The 17,756-nt window shown below is 29.1% G+C and overlaps 8 protein-coding genes across 10 annotated transcripts; 4 read left to right on the top strand and 4 right to left on the bottom strand.

Annotated features, from left to right (window-relative positions):
- Window positions 1-19: 19 nt before the first annotated feature.
- On the bottom strand, window positions 20-1,086 carry LOC141530324 (26S proteasome non-ATPase regulatory subunit 9). The gene is made up of 4 exons (XM_074247365.1): window positions 927-1,086; window positions 706-805; window positions 422-621; window positions 20-342 (listed from the first exon to the last, which is right to left on the bottom strand). Exons 1-4 carry the CDS (start codon window positions 1,041-1,043, stop codon window positions 112-114), a joined length of 648 nt encoding a protein of 215 aa, XP_074103466.1. The 5' UTR covers window positions 1,044-1,086; the 3' UTR covers window positions 20-111.
- A 149-nt stretch (window positions 1,087-1,235) lies between these two features.
- On the top strand, window positions 1,236-2,507 carry Surf1 (surfeit locus protein 1). Its single transcript, XM_074247358.1, has 2 exons — window positions 1,236-1,449; window positions 1,527-2,507. Exon 2 carries the CDS (start codon window positions 1,552-1,554, stop codon window positions 2,473-2,475), a length of 924 nt encoding a protein of 307 aa, XP_074103459.1. The 5' UTR covers window positions 1,236-1,449; window positions 1,527-1,551; the 3' UTR covers window positions 2,476-2,507.
- On the bottom strand, window positions 2,458-8,475 carry Ttc30 (tetratricopeptide repeat domain 30). Of its 3 annotated transcripts, XM_074247341.1 has the most exons (9): window positions 8,255-8,475; window positions 7,727-7,874; window positions 7,070-7,249; window positions 6,938-7,003; window positions 6,185-6,659; window positions 5,925-6,089; window positions 5,583-5,851; window positions 3,585-3,992; window positions 2,458-3,091 (listed from the first exon to the last, which is right to left on the bottom strand). In XM_074247341.1, exons 3-9 carry the CDS (start codon window positions 7,133-7,135, stop codon window positions 2,567-2,569), a joined length of 1,974 nt encoding a protein of 657 aa, XP_074103442.1. In that variant the 5' UTR covers window positions 7,136-7,249; window positions 7,727-7,874; window positions 8,255-8,475; the 3' UTR covers window positions 2,458-2,566. The 3 variants fall into 3 exon arrangements, with proteins under 3 accessions (XP_074103442.1, XP_074103443.1, XP_074103444.1); XM_074247342.1 differs by lacking the exons at window positions 7,727-7,874; window positions 8,255-8,475 and adding an exon at window positions 7,483-7,603; XM_074247343.1 differs by lacking the exons at window positions 7,727-7,874; window positions 8,255-8,475 and adding an exon at window positions 7,483-7,564 and having other exon boundaries at window positions 7,070-7,229.
- Window positions 4,140-5,577, top strand: LOC141530321 (zinc finger CCHC domain-containing protein 17). The gene is made up of 2 exons (XM_074247363.1): window positions 4,140-4,348; window positions 4,833-5,577. Exons 1-2 carry the CDS (start codon window positions 4,232-4,234, stop codon window positions 5,463-5,465), a joined length of 750 nt encoding a protein of 249 aa, XP_074103464.1. The 5' UTR covers window positions 4,140-4,231; the 3' UTR covers window positions 5,466-5,577.
- On the top strand, window positions 7,689-9,856 carry LOC141530317 (uncharacterized). Its single transcript, XM_074247357.1, has 3 exons — window positions 7,689-7,847; window positions 7,918-8,070; window positions 8,823-9,856. Exons 2-3 carry the CDS (start codon window positions 7,927-7,929, stop codon window positions 9,666-9,668), a joined length of 990 nt encoding a protein of 329 aa, XP_074103458.1. The 5' UTR covers window positions 7,689-7,847; window positions 7,918-7,926; the 3' UTR covers window positions 9,669-9,856.
- A 371-nt stretch (window positions 9,857-10,227) lies between these two features.
- On the top strand, window positions 10,228-12,009 carry LOC141530314 (RAB6A-GEF complex partner protein 2). The gene is made up of 4 exons (XM_074247353.1): window positions 10,228-10,479; window positions 10,550-10,776; window positions 11,054-11,203; window positions 11,277-12,009. The coding sequence occupies exons 1-4, from the start codon at window positions 10,358-10,360 to the stop codon at window positions 11,918-11,920; spliced, it is 1,143 nt and encodes a 380-aa protein (XP_074103454.1). The 5' UTR covers window positions 10,228-10,357; the 3' UTR covers window positions 11,921-12,009.
- Window positions 12,010-12,151: 142 nt separating this feature from the next.
- Window positions 12,152-15,165, bottom strand: Sage (salivary gland-expressed bHLH). Its single transcript, XM_074247359.1, has 3 exons — window positions 14,471-15,165; window positions 14,015-14,393; window positions 12,152-12,683 (listed from the first exon to the last, which is right to left on the bottom strand). The coding sequence occupies exons 1-3, from the start codon at window positions 14,510-14,512 to the stop codon at window positions 12,280-12,282; spliced, it is 825 nt and encodes a 274-aa protein (XP_074103460.1). The 5' UTR covers window positions 14,513-15,165; the 3' UTR covers window positions 12,152-12,279.
- Window positions 15,166-15,363: 198 nt separating this feature from the next.
- Window positions 15,364-17,188, bottom strand: LOC141530311 (vasopressin V1a receptor-like). The gene is made up of 6 exons (XM_074247349.1): window positions 16,841-17,188; window positions 16,581-16,788; window positions 16,252-16,346; window positions 15,884-16,182; window positions 15,663-15,809; window positions 15,364-15,564 (listed from the first exon to the last, which is right to left on the bottom strand). Exons 1-6 carry the CDS (start codon window positions 17,095-17,097, stop codon window positions 15,419-15,421), a joined length of 1,152 nt encoding a protein of 383 aa, XP_074103450.1. The 5' UTR covers window positions 17,098-17,188; the 3' UTR covers window positions 15,364-15,418.
- Window positions 17,189-17,756: the final 568 nt, after the last annotated feature.

Genomic DNA, 17,756 nt, shown 5'->3' with positions numbered 1-17,756 from the left:
GGATATTAAAAAATGAAAATTAGAAGAACGATTAATTTATTAACGCTATAATAATAAATAATCAATAAGATTTATACGGAAAAAAAATGTAGAAAATATAAAGTAGTATCTTTATCTTTCAACTGATTCTACAGGTATGACATTACATCCCAGCAAGCCTTTACCAGCCCAGGGTCGAGGTGTCAGTGTCAGAATGGCTACTTTCATGTCCACGCGCTTAACCTTCATTATAATCTCCTTATAACGACTTTGTTCCACAAGATCTCCGATGTCTTTCAAAGTTCTGAAGTTCTGAACATTTATTGATCCAAATTCTATGACAAGATCGTTTAATTGGATGCCCTGGAATATTATATTTGAGTTAGCAAGTGAGAATTAAAAAAAAACTCAATAAGAATCTAGAATAAGTGAACAAACTTACTGCTGATTCAGCAGGAGAGCCAGAAGACACCAGATTAACTCGAAGGAATGGTTCCCCTAGAACTTCATCTTCTGGGATATTTTCTGATACTGTTACTCGGCTAGTAGCTGGCTCTTCGCCACTTTTGCCTGCTAGTGAGTGTACTTTGAGTAATCCAGCTTCAATTTTTTTCATCAAAGTTTTGTGGTCATTCTGAAGACCTAAAAAGTAAAATAATTCATCAAATTTTAACAATTAAAAAATTAAATGCGAGAATAAAGAATGTGTTGTACAGGTTATCTTACATATAATCCGGCTTCGGGCTTGTCGCACTTGATAAACGTCGATATCAGCTCGAGGATAATCTTCGGAATCTACCAAAGGTTCATTCATCCCCACATGATTCTAAAAATGATTAAAATTTAGTTATTTTTTAGCTTAAAAAAAATAACAAGTCATCCCGTAATCAAAAAGTATGTAATTAAATAATAGTGTTTAATTTATAAAAATAATTTAGTGAACTTACATTTTCTAAAATAATCCTCAATTCCTGTAGCTTACTTTCAATTGAATCTTTTTCCTTCATAAGTTCTAAAACATTTTTTTTCGCATCTTCGAGCTCCATATCGACAACCATTTTCATTGTTTTTATTTTCACATTTCAGATTTCACTTCACTGGGGTCTTTTTCTCCCTCCAAATACTCCAAATGAACAACACTGAAGTTAGCCGTCAGCTGTTAATTTTAAAAATGTTTTGAATAAATTAATTACAATAAAAAAAATGCTTTTGAAAATTTTCACTTGAAATTTTCATTAATTTTCACATGTGAAAATTTTTTATAATAATTTAATTGCTATAAAATTCTAAAAAAATTTTTAATATGTCAACTTCAGTGTCATACAAATGATGATAATTCAGGGCTGTATCACAGCTGACTGCTTTTAAAAATTATTAGTTTCTTTTTAAATTAAGTATTTTCTTTCATCATAAAAAAAATAACAGTTTAATAAAAAGTTAAACTATTATAATAAATTTATAAAATTATCAGTGAGTATAAAAAATTAAAAGTATTAACTATTTAATGAATTAATTTATTTATTAATAAATTTAAATCTGTCATTGAGGTTATGATAAACAGTGTTGATAAAAATGAGTTTATTATCACTTACATCCCGGGTAATTAGACTCAGAACTAATTTAATAAGCCTAAGATGTTTAAGTGAGCAGAAATTACCAAAGCCTAATTTAAGATTCAAGAAAGCTCATCCAAAATCGAAGCTTTTTGACTCTCAAGCCGAAGTAGCCGAGTATGAGAAGCAACAAAAAAATGAAACAGGTCCAATAAAATGGATTTTGCTGGGTGTACCAATCGTGACTTTTATTCTCGGTACCTGGCAAGTGGAGAGGCGCAAATGGAAACTAAATTTGCTGGAAGATCTCCACAGAAGAACGCACTCTGAACCAAAACCTCTGCCAGAAGATTTGTCAGAGCTATTGGAGATGGAATACTGTCCCATCAAAGTAAAGGGAAAATTCTTGTATGAGAAAGAATTCACAGTAGGTCCAAAAAGTTTGATTGTTGACGGTGCTGGTACATCGGAAAAAGGAGGCGGGGGTGGTATAATTGGCAGTGGCGGACGTACTGGATTCTGGGTGATAACTCCATTTAAATTGGAAGATCGTGACCTGACAATTTTGATCAATCGGGGCTGGATTCCGACGAGGATAGAAAAGTATCCAGTTGAAAAATTAGCACATATTCCAGGCACTTTCGAGATAACAGGATTGCTGAGGTTGCATGAAGAGCGACCACCATTTATGCCCAAGAATAAACCTGAGAGCAATTTATGGTTCCATAGAGATCTCAGGGTCATGGCAGAGGTTACCGGTGCTGATCCAATTTATCTTGACTTGGTAGCACGTGATGGCGCACCTGGTGGTCCAATTGCTGGGCAGACGCGTGTGTTTTTGAGGAATGAACACTTTAGTTATATTGTTACTTGGTACTTGTTGTCAATGATAACATCATGGTTTTGGTTCAGATTATACATACAAAAACTACCACTTTTGTAATTATGTCAATAAAAATAAGTCGCTTATAATAATTTAATTTAATTTATTTTATCATTAAAAACTGTAATAATAAATTATATTAAAATAATACTCAAGACATTTGTATTTTTAGAAACAATGCTTTCAAAAATCGAGCTTCATAAGTAACAGTATGTTTAGCTTCAGGAATCAACGGTACTTCGTTAATATCATAAGGCTGCTCAATTATCGTGGAAACATCTCTACCATAAGCTTCGCATTGTTCTAAAAACTGAATACATTCCTGAATCGTTGAATCCTTGAGGACAACAAGCTGATTAGCTAATTGTTCAAGAAGAGATAAGAAACATCTTTTAGCATAAAACCACGTATCAGTACCCAGTTTTTTATTATAAGGCTCTAAACTTTTCATTACTCTCGAAATTCCGAACTCGTAGTTACCTTTAGCACAATAAAGAGTGCCTATTACCATATTAACTATACATAAATGAAATAATTTTTTATCTTGCTCTTCAAAGGCTACTGTTTCTTCTTCTTTTTCTATTTTCTTCATCAACTCTTCAGCTTCGGCATTTTGGGTTGTCATTATGTAACTCACACATAGATTTGCTAAAACTATTGCACTTACATTCAAAATCTGAAATAAAAAAGTGGTATTAGAAAAAACTGTAAATATTAATTGAAGAAATAATATTTATGATCCTGAAGTTAAATGTCAGCTGTCAATTTTAAAAATTTTATTAACAAATTAATTACAACAAAAAAAACGCATTTAAAAATTTTCACTTATAATTTTTTATGAATTTTTACAGGTGAAATTTTTTAATTAAATTTTTTTTTTGATAATATAAATTTATAGAAAAATTTATGACACTGAAGTTAGCAGACGTCTAAAAATTTTTGATTTTTTTTATTAATTAAATTACAACTAAAAAAATATTTCGAAAAAATTGCACTTGTAGTTTTTTAAGTTATTTACATGTGAAATTTTTTTTTTAATTATTTAATTAAAATTTTTTTAATAAAAAATTTCTAAAAATTTTTAAATGTCGGCTAACTTCATTTTCATAAACATTTCTAATGTCGACAGATCTGTCAATTTCAGTCTTATTAATATTTTATAAACTTACATTATCATATTTCTTCTTAACAATTGGTTCATAAAAGCCGGTAGCTTCTTTGAATTTATTTTCTTGCATAAAAAGAGTATGAGCTACATTGAGCCGCCAGACATCGTGGTCATTACAAAAATCAGCGCTCATGCGAAATATCTTCTCAACTTGGACATAATTTTCCAGCTCCCAATAAATTTTCGCTTGGGCCATTAACACAGGAATGTATCGTTCTAGTGTTTCGTCGTAATCATTTACTGTTTTTTTAACAGCATTCTCATCGTGGTTCAGTCGCGCTTCCTGGACTTGCTTCGCTAACTTGCGCAAAGTCTCGCAATGTTTATTAGCAAGATCATCTAGCTTTCTGTAAGCTTCTTCGGGAGCGGTTTGTTGAGTTATCAATGCATCCAAAAAATCATAAAGATACTGCAAAAAAATAAATTTTAAATGAAAAAAAAAATAAATAAAAAATAACCTTTTGTAATTTAATTTTTTATTTTAGAAACGAAAATTTCCTCAGTACGGCCCTGATATATAAATATTGATGTTTGTTTTTTTCCCTCTAACCTCAAATAAATAATGTGTTGATCGATTATTGTTTTAATTGTAATAAACATTGCAAAGTATGATTATTAATTGAAACAAGAAATTAATTGGTACTAAAAATGACGCGTTGTGAAATAAATGTGATTTTTCAAGGAAAAGTTGCGGCAGTACAAAATTATGGAGCCTTTGTCGAAATTCCTGGATGTAAACAACAAGGTCTCATACATAAATCTCAGGTATTGATTTTTTAAATAGTTAATTTTAATATATAGGTAAAATTATGACAATAAAGTATGAAAATTAATTTAGCAGATATTTAATAATTTTTAGAACTTTTTTTAAAGAATAAATTATGGCAAAAAAAAAATTTTTAAAATTGACATGTAAAAATTTTAAAAAATTCAAAAAATGCAATTTTTTAAAAATAATTTTTTAGAGTTAATTTAATTTAATCTCATCAATAAAGTTAGCATTTAAAAAAACCATTTTTTAATTTTTTTTAACAAATAGATTTTTTCCAAAAAATTATTTTTAAAAATTACATTTTTTATTTTTTTAAATTTTTGCATGTCAATTTTTTTTGCTGTAATTTGTTTGTTAAAAAAATTCTTAAAATTATCAAACATCTGCTAAATTAATTTTTATGGTAAAATTATTTAAATTTTTGTATTGAAAGATTTTTTTAGTTATTAATTAATTAATTTTTTTTTTATTAATTAGGTGAGTTCAACATGGGTTGATGATGTAAGTGAAATATTGAAACGTGGAGAATCAGTCTGGTGCAAAATTATATCGATCGGAGAAGATGGAAAAATAGGATTGTCTATGAAATTTGTAAACCAAGGTAATGGTAAAGATTTAGATCCGAACGGCGTAGAACTTGACCGAGAAGAGCAAAGAAAAAAACCAATGCCCAAGCAACGAAAGCCCATCGAACTTCAGGCGGTCTTAAATTCTATTTGTCGAAGATGTAAATTAAAAGGTCATTTTGAGCATGATTGTTTTACGCCAATTGATGGTAAAAAGTACGATTTACTCCCAGAGATTGAAAATGAACCAATTGAACCACCACAGCCTGTCCAACAAGAAGTACCTGAAGAAAAAGCTTTGAAAAGTGAGAAAAAATCAAAGTCTAAAAAAGTTAAAAAAAAGAAGTCGAAGAAAAAACGGTCTGTTAGCAGTAGTTCTGATGATAGCTCTCATGAAGCGGAAAAGAGACATAAGAAGAAAAAGAAGAAACACTCGAAACAGAAAAAAAGAAAACACAGTGAGAGTTCTAGCGATTCGAGTGATGATTATCGAGAAAAACATTCTAAAAAATGTAAACACTCTAGATCTAAACCTTCCGACTAATTTAAGAATTGTTTAACTTATAATATTAATAATAATTTTAATATTAAAATTAATGATACAAAACTTTATTATTTATATTTAATTATTAAATAAATTAATTTACTTTTAAATACTTACTGGAGTTAAATACTTGTAAGTCAAGTGAACATTTTCAGCCAACACGTCGGCCGCGAGATCGTAGTATTGAAATTTGCAGTATAATAAAAGTAAGTTAGCAAACGTTTCAGGTGGGAATGGATTCTGCTGAAGCAAAAATTGAAGTTTTTCAAAACCTTCATTCGGTTTAGTGTCCATGTTGATTAAAGCTTGGTTGTGCAATGTCACAGCATCCAATTCTTCTTCAGAACGAGGTGGCATGTCCGTAAGAGCATCTTTTGCTGCATCATCTAAAAAAAATTTTTTATTTTTACCCCGAGATATTTATTTAGTTATTTCAAATTATAAAAATTTTTTTTTTACAGTTTTTTAATTGATATTCTATTGCAGCTTTTAAATTGAAAGCTTCTGTCAAAGCAGTTTCGTGTAAAGTTAACGTATTTCCAACACTTCTAACTTCAATTCCTTCTGTTGTTACTCCGACACTTAGTTCTGGATGTTCTCTGATTCCTTGTTCAATAATGTCAGCTGTAAAAAATATTCATTCGGAAAATTATCAAATTAAGATGAAGAATATCAATATTTATTTAGGTGAAATTTTGAGTAATTCTCATTGCAATTACCAATGTGTTTTAAAGATGATGAATACTCTTTCAATTTATAAAAACACAAAGCTACATTGTAAGACAAGTGCGGTTTAAATCCTGCAATCTGTAAAGCGCTCAGAAATTTTTTTAATGCTTTTTCATATTGCTCCTCTTTATACAAAAGACATCCTAAATTTATTTCCGTGTCAATGTCATCGGGCGGACACTGGTCAATTAAATTTTTCACAGCGATGATATCTTCCTGCCCATACTTGATAGCTGCTTGCAATTTTTTCACGTCATTGTCTAAATTTGAATGATTAGCAATTGTCAAACAAACATTCCATGCTTCTTGAAACAGACAAGCTTGATGCAGTGATTGCGCATAATAAAGCTTGTAGAGTTTTTCTTCTGGACACAAGTGCACTAGTTTTTCGTAACACTCAGCAGCATTGATAAAATCTTGGGTGTAAAAATAACAATGAGCCAATAATGATAAACACGGTCTTGACTGAAAATAAATTCAGCAGATAAGTATCTAATTACTGATAGATAAAGTTAGCCGACATTTCTAATTTTTTTAATTTTTTTTTTTTTTTAATTTATTAAATTAGAACAAAAAAAATTTTTTTTTAAATTGGCACTTAAAGTTTTTTACAAATGAAAATTTTTTTCTTGTTTTTTTTTATAATGATTTTTTCAATAAAAAAAATTACAAAAATTTTTAAATGTCGGCTAACTTAATTTTCATATAAATATACTGTAAAAAATTATTAAGAAAAATCATACGTCAGGGTGAGAAGTCAGGAGATCCGTCAGCACATGAATACTATCTGTATATCTTTGTTCCTTGATCTATAAAAAGGTGTTTAAATTAATGAATTTTCTTGTGAAATGAAAATTAAATAATTTAATACATACCATGGTATAAATAATTTTAGTATATTCTCCATCTCGTATGTGGATACTTTGGATAAAGCTTGTCATTATATTGTGTAAGTCGTACTATTTACTCATTTAGAATAACATAACGCTACCACGTGTTATGTTGTGTTAGCTCTCAAGTGGTTACCATGACAACCTTAGTGGGACATGACAGTTCTATATATGAAATGAAAGCTATTAAAATAATACTTACGTTTTTATTTTTATATGTATCATTGATTATTGACAGTGATCTTAAGATGATACTGAAGTTAGCTGACAGCTGTCAATTTTTAAAATTAATTCTTATAACAAATTAATTACAACTATAAAAGAGATTCTAAAAATGTTCACTGATAATTTTCTTTAATTTTAACATGTGAAATTTTTTTATTAAATTTTTTTCATACTATTTTAATTGTTGTAAATTCTAAAAAAATTTCTAATGTTTGTCATTAAAAAAATGATTACAAAAAAATTAAAAAAAAAAAAAATTTCATTTGTAAAATAATAAAAACTACTCCGAAGCATTACCATATGTGCTCGGTCATGTTATCTAAAATCAGCTGATTTCTATTGAGAGAGTAGGGATTTAATGATTTCGGAGAAGGGTATGTCAGTTGGACGCGTGGCTTCAGCTTACTTGGCTCTTACCGGGTTTATATTTCAGAAACGAGTCAGACAAGCTAATCCAAGTTTAAGCTTGCCTGACAGTTGATCTAGTCTTACTCAAATCGTGATTTTTTAAGTCGTTTTCTTCTCAATACACTGACAGGTATCTTAATCTGTCACTTGCAGTAATCTGGAACAAGTTTAATTAATTTTATTTATTTTTTTTTTTTTAGAACTAGAAAATGGATGTTAATTCCAATGATGTAACGATTTGTCGGGTGATAAATTCCGTTGATAAGAAATCAATAATTTTAACTATTCACTGGTGCGAAGAATATGTCAAATTAAATATCATAAGAAGTGATGATTTGCCACTTGAAGGACAGGTAAGTAATTTTATTTAAATATTCAATTCCTATTTGGAGCTTTAAAAATTTGTCCTTGAAAATTATATTAGCATGTTATGCCTACTTATATTTTTAACGGCACAATCGTACAATAGGTAGGAGCAAAATATTTACTGTCAATAAAAATACTATTAGATTGTCCTATTGTATGTTAAAGTACTACCTGATGATGTCTCTGCTAAACGTTGTCGACCTTTTACTACCTGGCTGTCTAATCGTATACTGATTTTTCTATTTAAAAAAAAAACTTACTATATCGTTCATAATGACATTAAAGTTAACAGTTACCTGAAAATTTTTTAATTTTATTTAACAAACAAATTTGCTTCAAAAAATTATTTTTAAAAAATTGCATTTTTAATTATTTAAAATTCTCATATGTCAATTTTTTTTTTTATAATAATATAATTAGCCGAAATTTTTAATTTTTTGATTATTTTTAATTTATTATATTAGAACTAAAAAATTGCAATTATAGTTTTTCAAGTTTTTTACAAGTGAAAAAATTTTTTTTAATTTTTTTATAATAATTCTTTCAAAAAAAAAAAAATCCTTACAATTATCAGATGTCGGCTAACTTAATTTTCATATTTTTTTTTGCCATCATTTATTTGTTACAAAAATTATTTTCACTGAATTAATTTTCATTAGTTAGTAACTTACTAAATTTAATTAATTGTTATTTTTTATTTAATGTTTCAATACATTGTAATGATAATATTAAATTACAGATTACAAAAGTAAAATTGGCTGAACCTGCAGAGATTTATGAAAAAACACCAGAAGACTATTTACAAGAAATGAGAAGAGAACTTGCTGGCAAGGATAACGAGATGCAATTTTCATTACAAAATAATACATTAACATGGAAAAGAAAAATTTGGAAAAGAGGATCCATAAAATGTGAACCGCTATCAGATGTAATATTATTTTCAAATCTTGTTCATGGTATTTTAGTTTGCAAATCGAGTGTGGAGGAGAATGAAATAAAGTATAGAGAAGAAAATGAAACTTTAAAACGGACAATTAGTGATATGGAGTCGGCAATGACGACGATGACTTCTATTAAAAATAAGATGGAAGATGCGCTTTACAGAAAATTTTTATTTATTTTAAAAACTAAAAAAAATTTGATAAGAAGTTTACAAGATGAAATTAAAAAATTACCTAATTCTGTTTATGACAAGTCTACTGACGTAAGTGATAATGAAGAAAATAACGAAGTGGAATTTGCGCATCCAAAGAAGAGACAGAAGATAGATAATTTGCTCTTGGAACCAAAGGAAGAAATTCCAGTGAAGACAAAAAGTCGTGTATCTAATGACAGAATGTTTGATATAATAACGGAGAATATAGAGCGGGAAAACTCACTGCTTATTCTTTCAAATGATAAAAAGATTGCAGACTTGACTAATAATAATAATAATAATAATAATAATAATAATAATAATAATAATAATAATAATAATAATGACGATGATAGTACCAATGATTCGGATATTAATTTAAGGTACGAAGATTCACAAATAATCGTAGAACCAAAGAATAATTCACAAGATTTATTCTCATCGCAATAATCAACCAAATTTATAAATTTTATTTTAACGTGCAATTTTTATTTAAACTTAAAAATTTTATTTTATTTTAAAGTGTGATTTTTTAATAATAATTATGTGTGATTAAAATTTTATTTTAATTTAATTTAAGATGCTTTATAACAGATTTGTAATCAAAAAATTATTTGAGCTATAATTTTTATTTTTAAGTAATTAATAATCATATATATTTGTGTATTTTAATTATATTTACTTATATATACATATATAAATCCATTTGTATTGTATAAAAAAATTGTAAATATATTTTATATTTTTATTAAAATAAATAAATCTTTAATTACTTTAAATGTCATCTTATAAAATTTATTTTTAATTTTTTGAAATTTCTAGCTGTCAATTTTTTTTGCCATAATTTTTTTTTTACAAACATTTTTTAAATTATTAAAAATCTACTAAATTAATTTTCATACAAAATTCAACTTCGATAATTCTAACTATTTCCGAAAGACGGAGCTGTCAGCTGATTCTTCAATTGACATTGACGTCTACAACTGCTCATGTGAATGCTAATGTTTATCAAAATGTAAAGCAAGTTACACCTGTTTAATTTATCAACAATAAGTATTATAAATAATTTATCAAAAATAGTAAATAATGATACTAATTAAATAATTTATAATATTAATTTAATAAATAAATAATTAATAATGATTGAAGTTATTGGAAAGTTATTAAAAGGGCCAGTGTATTTTTCTGGTGAGGTTATTGAATGTTATGTTACATTTAGTAACCCACTGAATCCAATTCATCAGAAGTCTCAAAGTTACAAGTATGTTATTTAATTATTTTATTTTTTTTATACTTAGTTTTATAATAATTTATTTAAATTAACGTTTCAGTGATGTCTTTGAAGGATTAGCTTGGGCAAGCGCTCAATTGCACTGTCAGTGCTCAGCTAATGACAAAATAGTTATTACTGACAAAATAAATTCAAGCCGTACATCAGCAATAAATGCTGAAACGGCATTTGCACCATGGCAAAAGGACAACGGTCACGCTGTGGTGAATACAAAACCTAAGATTTTATTTTGTGATTTAAGATTATCTCCAGGAGAAAGCAAGACATGTAAGGAGTTGTCATTAAAATGAAACTGAAGTTCAAAGACATTTGACATTTTTTATAAATTTTTTCCAATAAATTATAGCAAGAAAAATTTATTTTAAAAATTCTATTTTTAGAAACTTTAAAAAATTATAAGTGCAATTTTTTATAAATAATTTTCTAAACCTAGTTTATTATTTAAGAAAAATTAAAAAATTGTCAGTCTACCAATTTCAAGATTATGTAATTAAACACGTTTAATTAAATTAAAGCTTGTACTAATATTCATGATTTTTTTTAGATATTTATAGAGAAACAATTCCTTGTGACGCTCCACCTTCTTATCGTGGTCAAGCTATTAAATATTCTTACAAAATAACTGTAGGAGCCCAACGAGTCAACTCATCAATAAAATTGCTCCGAATTCCTTTCAGAGTCTTATCTCTAAGCGGTAAATATTTGTACATTTATTTTAAATCAAGGACAAATTTGAGTCACCTTTTTTACTTAAATTACATTTCCAGAGTTACCAGAGGTGGCGATATGTAACGATAGCGTCGATCTGAGTCCCAATAATCCTTTTATGGACACTCAGGAACGTGAGAACCCACTAGAAATATCACTGCAGACTCTCCAGAATCTGACAGCTCGTCGCAGTCCCAATTTCTACAACATAACTAATGGACGAGGAAAAGTAGTTCGTTTTTGTTTATTTAAAAATTCCTACAAACTAGGTGAAGACATCGTCGGAACATTTGATTTTTCAAACGCAACAGTATCATGCGTCCAGGTCTCAGTAGCGCTCCAATCCGAGGAGCATATCGCTGACGAGTACAAGCGTGGAAAGGGGAACCCTTCGCGGATGAGTTACAACAAACACCACGAAGTTTGTCTCGGATTAAAATACTCACAACTAGTATTGCCGATTCCTCTGCATGTCACGCCAGATTTTTTTACGCATTTAATGACTCTAAAGTGGCGTTTGCACTTTGAATTTGTAACGACAACAAAAGTTATAGAAATGCCGATGGCTAACACGATCGACTGGCAAGCTCCTTCTAGTCTCGACGTCGAAACGATGGTTTGGGACCTTCCGCTACATATTTATCCGTCGATTACTCCGTCAAATGCATCAATACAACAGACCAAATACAATATTGTCATATAATATACTTATTAAATTAATTATTTAATACATAATTGTTATGAAAAATCAAAAATACTAATAAAAAAGTTATATTATTTTTTTATACATAATTTGGTATTTATAACAGTATTAATATGTCAACAGAATTATTATAGATATAGATAGCTGGATAATACAATTGCACTGGGTAAAATTTACACACAAAAAACAAATTTCTTGCGCCAAAAAAATTTAAAGGAAGACAAAAATTATTTTGGAGCAAGAAGAAATTTTCTTGACTCAAAAAAACTTGACTTGATTCAAGAAATTTTCAATCTTCCTTAATATTTTCTTCAAGAATTTTTTTTTTTTTTTTTTTTCAGTGTATGGTTTAGAATTAATTACAAGTGTTGGTTGTAGCGATACTGTTCGTCTGATTCGGATGCGAGCCTTCGAGGTGGAGGCAAGGCAGGTGGTGGCGGCGGTACAAAAGGCCCATGATAGTCGTAACGATAGTAAGCCAAGGATTCCCATCTAGGTGGATGCTGAACATCGTACGAGCTCGTCGGCGACGGGTTTGCATAGTAATTAGCCACATCGGTATTACACGGAGCATAAGGATACTGTGGCTCCAACAGACTTTGCAAGTGTCTTATATAAGTAATCGCATGTCTCAGCGATTCAATCTTAGACAATTTTTTACCAGGCGGCTTACAAATTGGTAATTTTGATCTCAGCAGTTCAAATGCACGATTCATGTCGCGCATTCTCGTACGCTCTCGATCACATGCTGATTTTTTATAATCTGAAAAATTAATTATAAATTTTATTAGAGCATTCAATATTAATTTTTAATTGTTACTTATTAATTATTCATTCGTTCATTAATTTGTAGTCTTAAAGTAGTGAAACATGAAGTTGTTATTTAATTAAAATAAAAAAAAGAAATTAAAAAAAAAACAGTTGACGCATAGATTTGCTTTTTAATTGAGTAATTTAATTTTTATATTGACAATTTAAATTAATTTTTTGGTTTATTTTATTTTATTGAAGAAAAGTTGTGAGTCATGGTCTAAAAAAATTTTTTTATTTATTGGATTTAAAATGGACGCGACGAAGATTCACCGAAGCCGTAAAGGAACTCAATTAAATGATGCTCATTATTTTCGTCGACCATTACCTCATACTAGGAAACGCATGACGATGTTGAAAATTTTTCCAACTCTTTCTGATAATAAAAAATCAATGGACTGCAACGCTAAGAAGAAAAAACGATTCAATAATTTGGACATTGAGCAACCTTCAACTGAAATTACTTTGGTGTCTTACGATGACCAAAATGAAAGTAATCAATCGTCAGTTTCTGTAAGTTCTCATAAAATTATTCCAATGGGAGAGCTAAGTAATTATGTAAATTTGGATAAGGATCGATATCAAGATAATTCTGAAATTTTAAATGAATCACCGTCACTGAAGATAGAAATTTTAAAAGACAACACTTCGATTGAGACTATTAAATCCGAAGTAAGTAAGGAATTAATAGCAGTACTACCTGAAGAAAATTCAGTCGTTGAAGTAGAAAATAAAAATGATGGTAAATTTGAAATAACTGAGCTGGAAAATAATGAAGAAGAAATAGAAGAAAAAGCTAAAGATCAAATTGAAGACAAAACATCGGAAGAAGATTTAATGAGTAATGATGAAAAATTGAAAGAAGTTCATGAAAATAATAATAATAATAAAAGTTGGTGGAAAATAATTATTGATTTTTTTGGATTCCTTGTGGGCAAACGGAACTTTGGAAGTAGCAATTTTAGTGACAAAGGGCCGAAGAAAAATGACAACTTTAAAGAAATGAACAAAACAATGACATTAGTCACCGCAAAACCTGGTAATCCAAATATTTATCAAGCTTACGTATCATCATTGGTTAGCAATAAAGAAAAGCATCGTCTGAAGCGCGAAGTAAGAGCACGAAAGGAGAAAAAGAACCAACACTATCACTCGGATAAAGAACTAAAGAACCGTAAAATAAGTAGCCCGCTATAGTTAAATCGTTATAAATTAGATTAAAAAGTAAAATAAAAAATAATCAAACTACTCAACAAATAATTTTACCTGTGAAATTATTACTACCTTTCTCAGATTGAGCAGATTCGCGTTGTACAGATTTTATTTTGGTCTGATGCAAAATTTCTAGATGCGAATGAGACCCAGCAGTTTCAGGTTCAGGAACTCTTATAACAAGAACACCGTCCCCCGAAGTACTGGATCGTTCACTAATTGAGTCGTCTTGCCAACGTCTTCTCAGGGATTGCCGACGGATAAATGCAGCTTCTTTAACGGAGGAATTGAACAGCGGTTCCTCTTTGATTCGCAAGCCTTGGTGTTCAAGATTGCTGGCAGTAGACTCCTGTTCGTCGATTATTTGATGGGATTTCTTCACCATTTTATCCAAGTCCAATAGCACTGGAGATCTTCGCGGAAATTCGTCGTCGTTACTATCGTTTTCTGACTGTAAATCAATCATAAATTATTTAAAAAAAAAAATATTGTCGCGAAAAAATAAATAAAATTTTTTATCAAAATTACCTTGTAACCAGATTGACTATTATTTTTATCATTTTCTTCCATAGTTAAGTAAATAGTTAACTAATTAATTATTTTATTTATCTATCAATTGACTATTAGGTGGAAGACAAGAATGAGCTAACTTTACACAGATGGAAAAATTCACTCGAGTAAGTTAAAATTTTGGAAACGACCCGAAACGTCTCATCGAAGATGTCACGTGTGACTATGAGGAACGTAGTTTGTCTTCAGATAAAATGTGGATCGGAGGCGGACACTCGTTATTAATGTTAATTTTATCCGTTTGTTAAGTATTCAGGTGTTCATGCCAGAGGTTCAGAGGTTCTCATATATTAACCGTCATAATCCGTCGGTTTCATCGATTGTTTGTAGTTGATCAAAATACAGTATCGGGACCACCTATGTATGTGCCCTTTTTGATCCCTTTTTCGACCGCTCTAATCTTATTAATTCTTCTTTATAGACATCTGTTTTCATATCAATTAAAGCTCCATACATTTCAGTCGACATTGTGCTGATATATGTAAAAATTGAGGTATTAAAAACAGTAATTATTGTGGTATTAAATTATTAAAAATATAGTAAGACTGTTGAGTGGTATAAAGCATCCCTGATGAGCAACGCATTAGCATAAGTATGTGTGGTGGTGGGACTCGTCATCGAGATCGGAATAAAAGTTGGAATACAAACATTGAGGACAATAAGAGTATTCTTCTATTTTGTCTGAATAGAAATATTAATGAAGCGAAACAGTTTTATTCACAGAATAAAGTGAAAGTGCATTGAACTATTATCGTCCCAATAACTTGTTATAGTATCTATTTAAGTAATAGATGATAGTTTAGAGTTAAAAAAATATAAAATTTTTAAACTATATTAAATGCTTAATTCTATTTTTTTTTTTTTTTTTTTTTTTTTTTAATAGTATTATTTAAAACTATTTTTAATTTAAGACTCTCTTCGAATGAGTATGAAATCTGTTGAGCGTTCTTGAGACGTTTGCCGATGATATATTGATCCAGCACACCGAAACATTGTTACTATTATCGATGACTTTGTTGAACTGCCATTCGAATTATAAGACAGATCGTTATCTACATCATAACAATAGTAATAATAATAATTATTATTTTCTTTTCTTATTATAAGTATTAATCACAAATTTTATTCATTCAATAAAAATTATCTTTACCGTAGCTTATCATGTTTTGATTGCAAATTATTTTCTTCAGATAGCTTAATAAAATAATTCGAAGTTCACGATTAAACCACAAATAAATCCAAGGGTTTACGCAGCTGGTAAGGCTACTCATTAAAGTAAGAATCGTGAAAATTGGTCCTGTTCACAGAAAATAAATATTAATATTAATAATTTGAAAATATAAATGATTTATTACGATTTATGATACAAACCATTGATAAACGGCGAATTAGCAGCTTGTGGATCCCAAGTTGCCCATAGTTGGCACCCGATGAACGGACTGCTTGTAATAATATAAAGACTTACAACTGTAATCATTTGCTTAATAGTTTTTATTTTAGCACGTGATATCAGCGGCTGACGATTTTTGTGGTTCAAGTTCATTCTTTTCATATCATTTACATGATCAAAGCGGTGAGAAATTTCTGTATTTTTTCTTATATCCAAACAAATTTTTGCGTATGTATAAAGAAGAACTATAAAAGGCAACAGAAAAACAGAAATACTGTACCTGAAAATTAAAAAAAAAAAATTATAATAACTTTTAATTGTTTATTTGTAGAAAAAAAATAAAAATTACCAAGTAACATAGGCTCGTTCTCCATACGACAGACTAAAAGATGCCCAGCAGTCCCAGACGCCTATTGAAATTTCTTGGTAAGAAAAAACAAACAGCTAAAATAATAAAATACTTATAATTAATAGTGATCAAGATAATTTATAAATTAACACTTTTATGTATAAATTTAACATTTACTGTGTTAAATTAATAAAAAAAAGTGTTAAACTAATACAAAAAAATGTTAAATATTTAACATAAAAATCTTTAACACAAAAGTTTTCGCAGTAAAACCGAACAAAAAAACCGGCTCTTCATTTATTTAAGCATCGATTCAATTGAATATTTACCTGAGGAATGCATAGAATGAACGCTAAAACCCAGGCGCTGTAAACCATTACTTTTGACTTTAATGAGGATGTACGGCAATAACTGAAGGGATTACAGATCGCCTGATATCGATCAATAGCTGTTGCGGTGAGTACATAAGAACTCAAGTAATTTCCGAATGGTTGTAAAAATTTAACAATTTTACACATTGCCGGTCCCCCCTGAAATCTATCGGTATTATATTGTCTCTGGAAATAATTTATTTATCAAAACCAATTACCTGAATGTAATATCCCAACTGAGTTGAGGTAAGATGTTGAAAATTCCGGTGATAAAATCCGCGATACTGAGATGCATCATAAAGAAATACATGCGAGTTAATTTTCGTTGACGTCTATGATAACGGCGCAAGTAAAGAGCGAAGAAAATAAAACAATTACCGATTAATGTGATGATTAGATTTATCACTAGAACAATTATTTCCCAAAAAGCAAGATTTTCGTCTCTGGTGTCTAAACTCGTTGAGTTATCCATCATCACTGTTTGGTAAATAATTTTACCGAGTATTCCACTGTGTTTATTTTTTTATTCACTTACTCTGCTCATGTTATGTGTAAAGTTAAAGGGCAAGAATTGAATATTCATTACTTTCGATTCAATTCATTTCCTAAAATCATTTTGAATGAAAACTACTTCACTTGGTAGCTTATGTTCAAAATAAATCACATACTATTATCAGTGATTCACAAAAATCTTACAATTGACATGAAAAAATTTTAATTTAAGTTATTATCAAATAAATTTTGATGTTGATAAATATTTTACATGGTCATCTAATCTCAATAGAACTGAATAGACAACTGAGAACTAAGAACTTATTCATAGTTTTATTTGATTGAAGGAAATCATAATAATGATTGACATATTGAAGGTAATTTCAAGAACTTTTTAATTCCGCATGTGAAAAAAATCAAAAATTATAGACTAACTGGCGTTCAAGTATACATAACTTATTATAATCGGCATTCATGTATGTCATTATGTTTTTGTCGGACTTTTTTCATTCATTATTATTATTGAAATTGCAATTTAATGTGATGAAAAGTGGTGTACCATCGTTGTTGATCTTCGATCTTTAATCAGGTATGCAATATTTGTACAGACAGCATGCAAAAAAATTTGCCATTGATATAAAG

This window comes from Cotesia typhae, unplaced genomic scaffold (genome assembly GCF_013202065.1).
Source record: "Cotesia typhae breed Kobodo isofemale line unplaced genomic scaffold, CoteBio_Ctyphae contig_5, whole genome shotgun sequence".
Taxonomy (NCBI): Eukaryota; Metazoa; Arthropoda; class Insecta; order Hymenoptera; family Braconidae; genus Cotesia; species Cotesia typhae.
The sequence above is the reverse complement of the archived record's forward strand: the minus strand, read 5'-3'. Positions and strand labels throughout refer to the sequence as shown.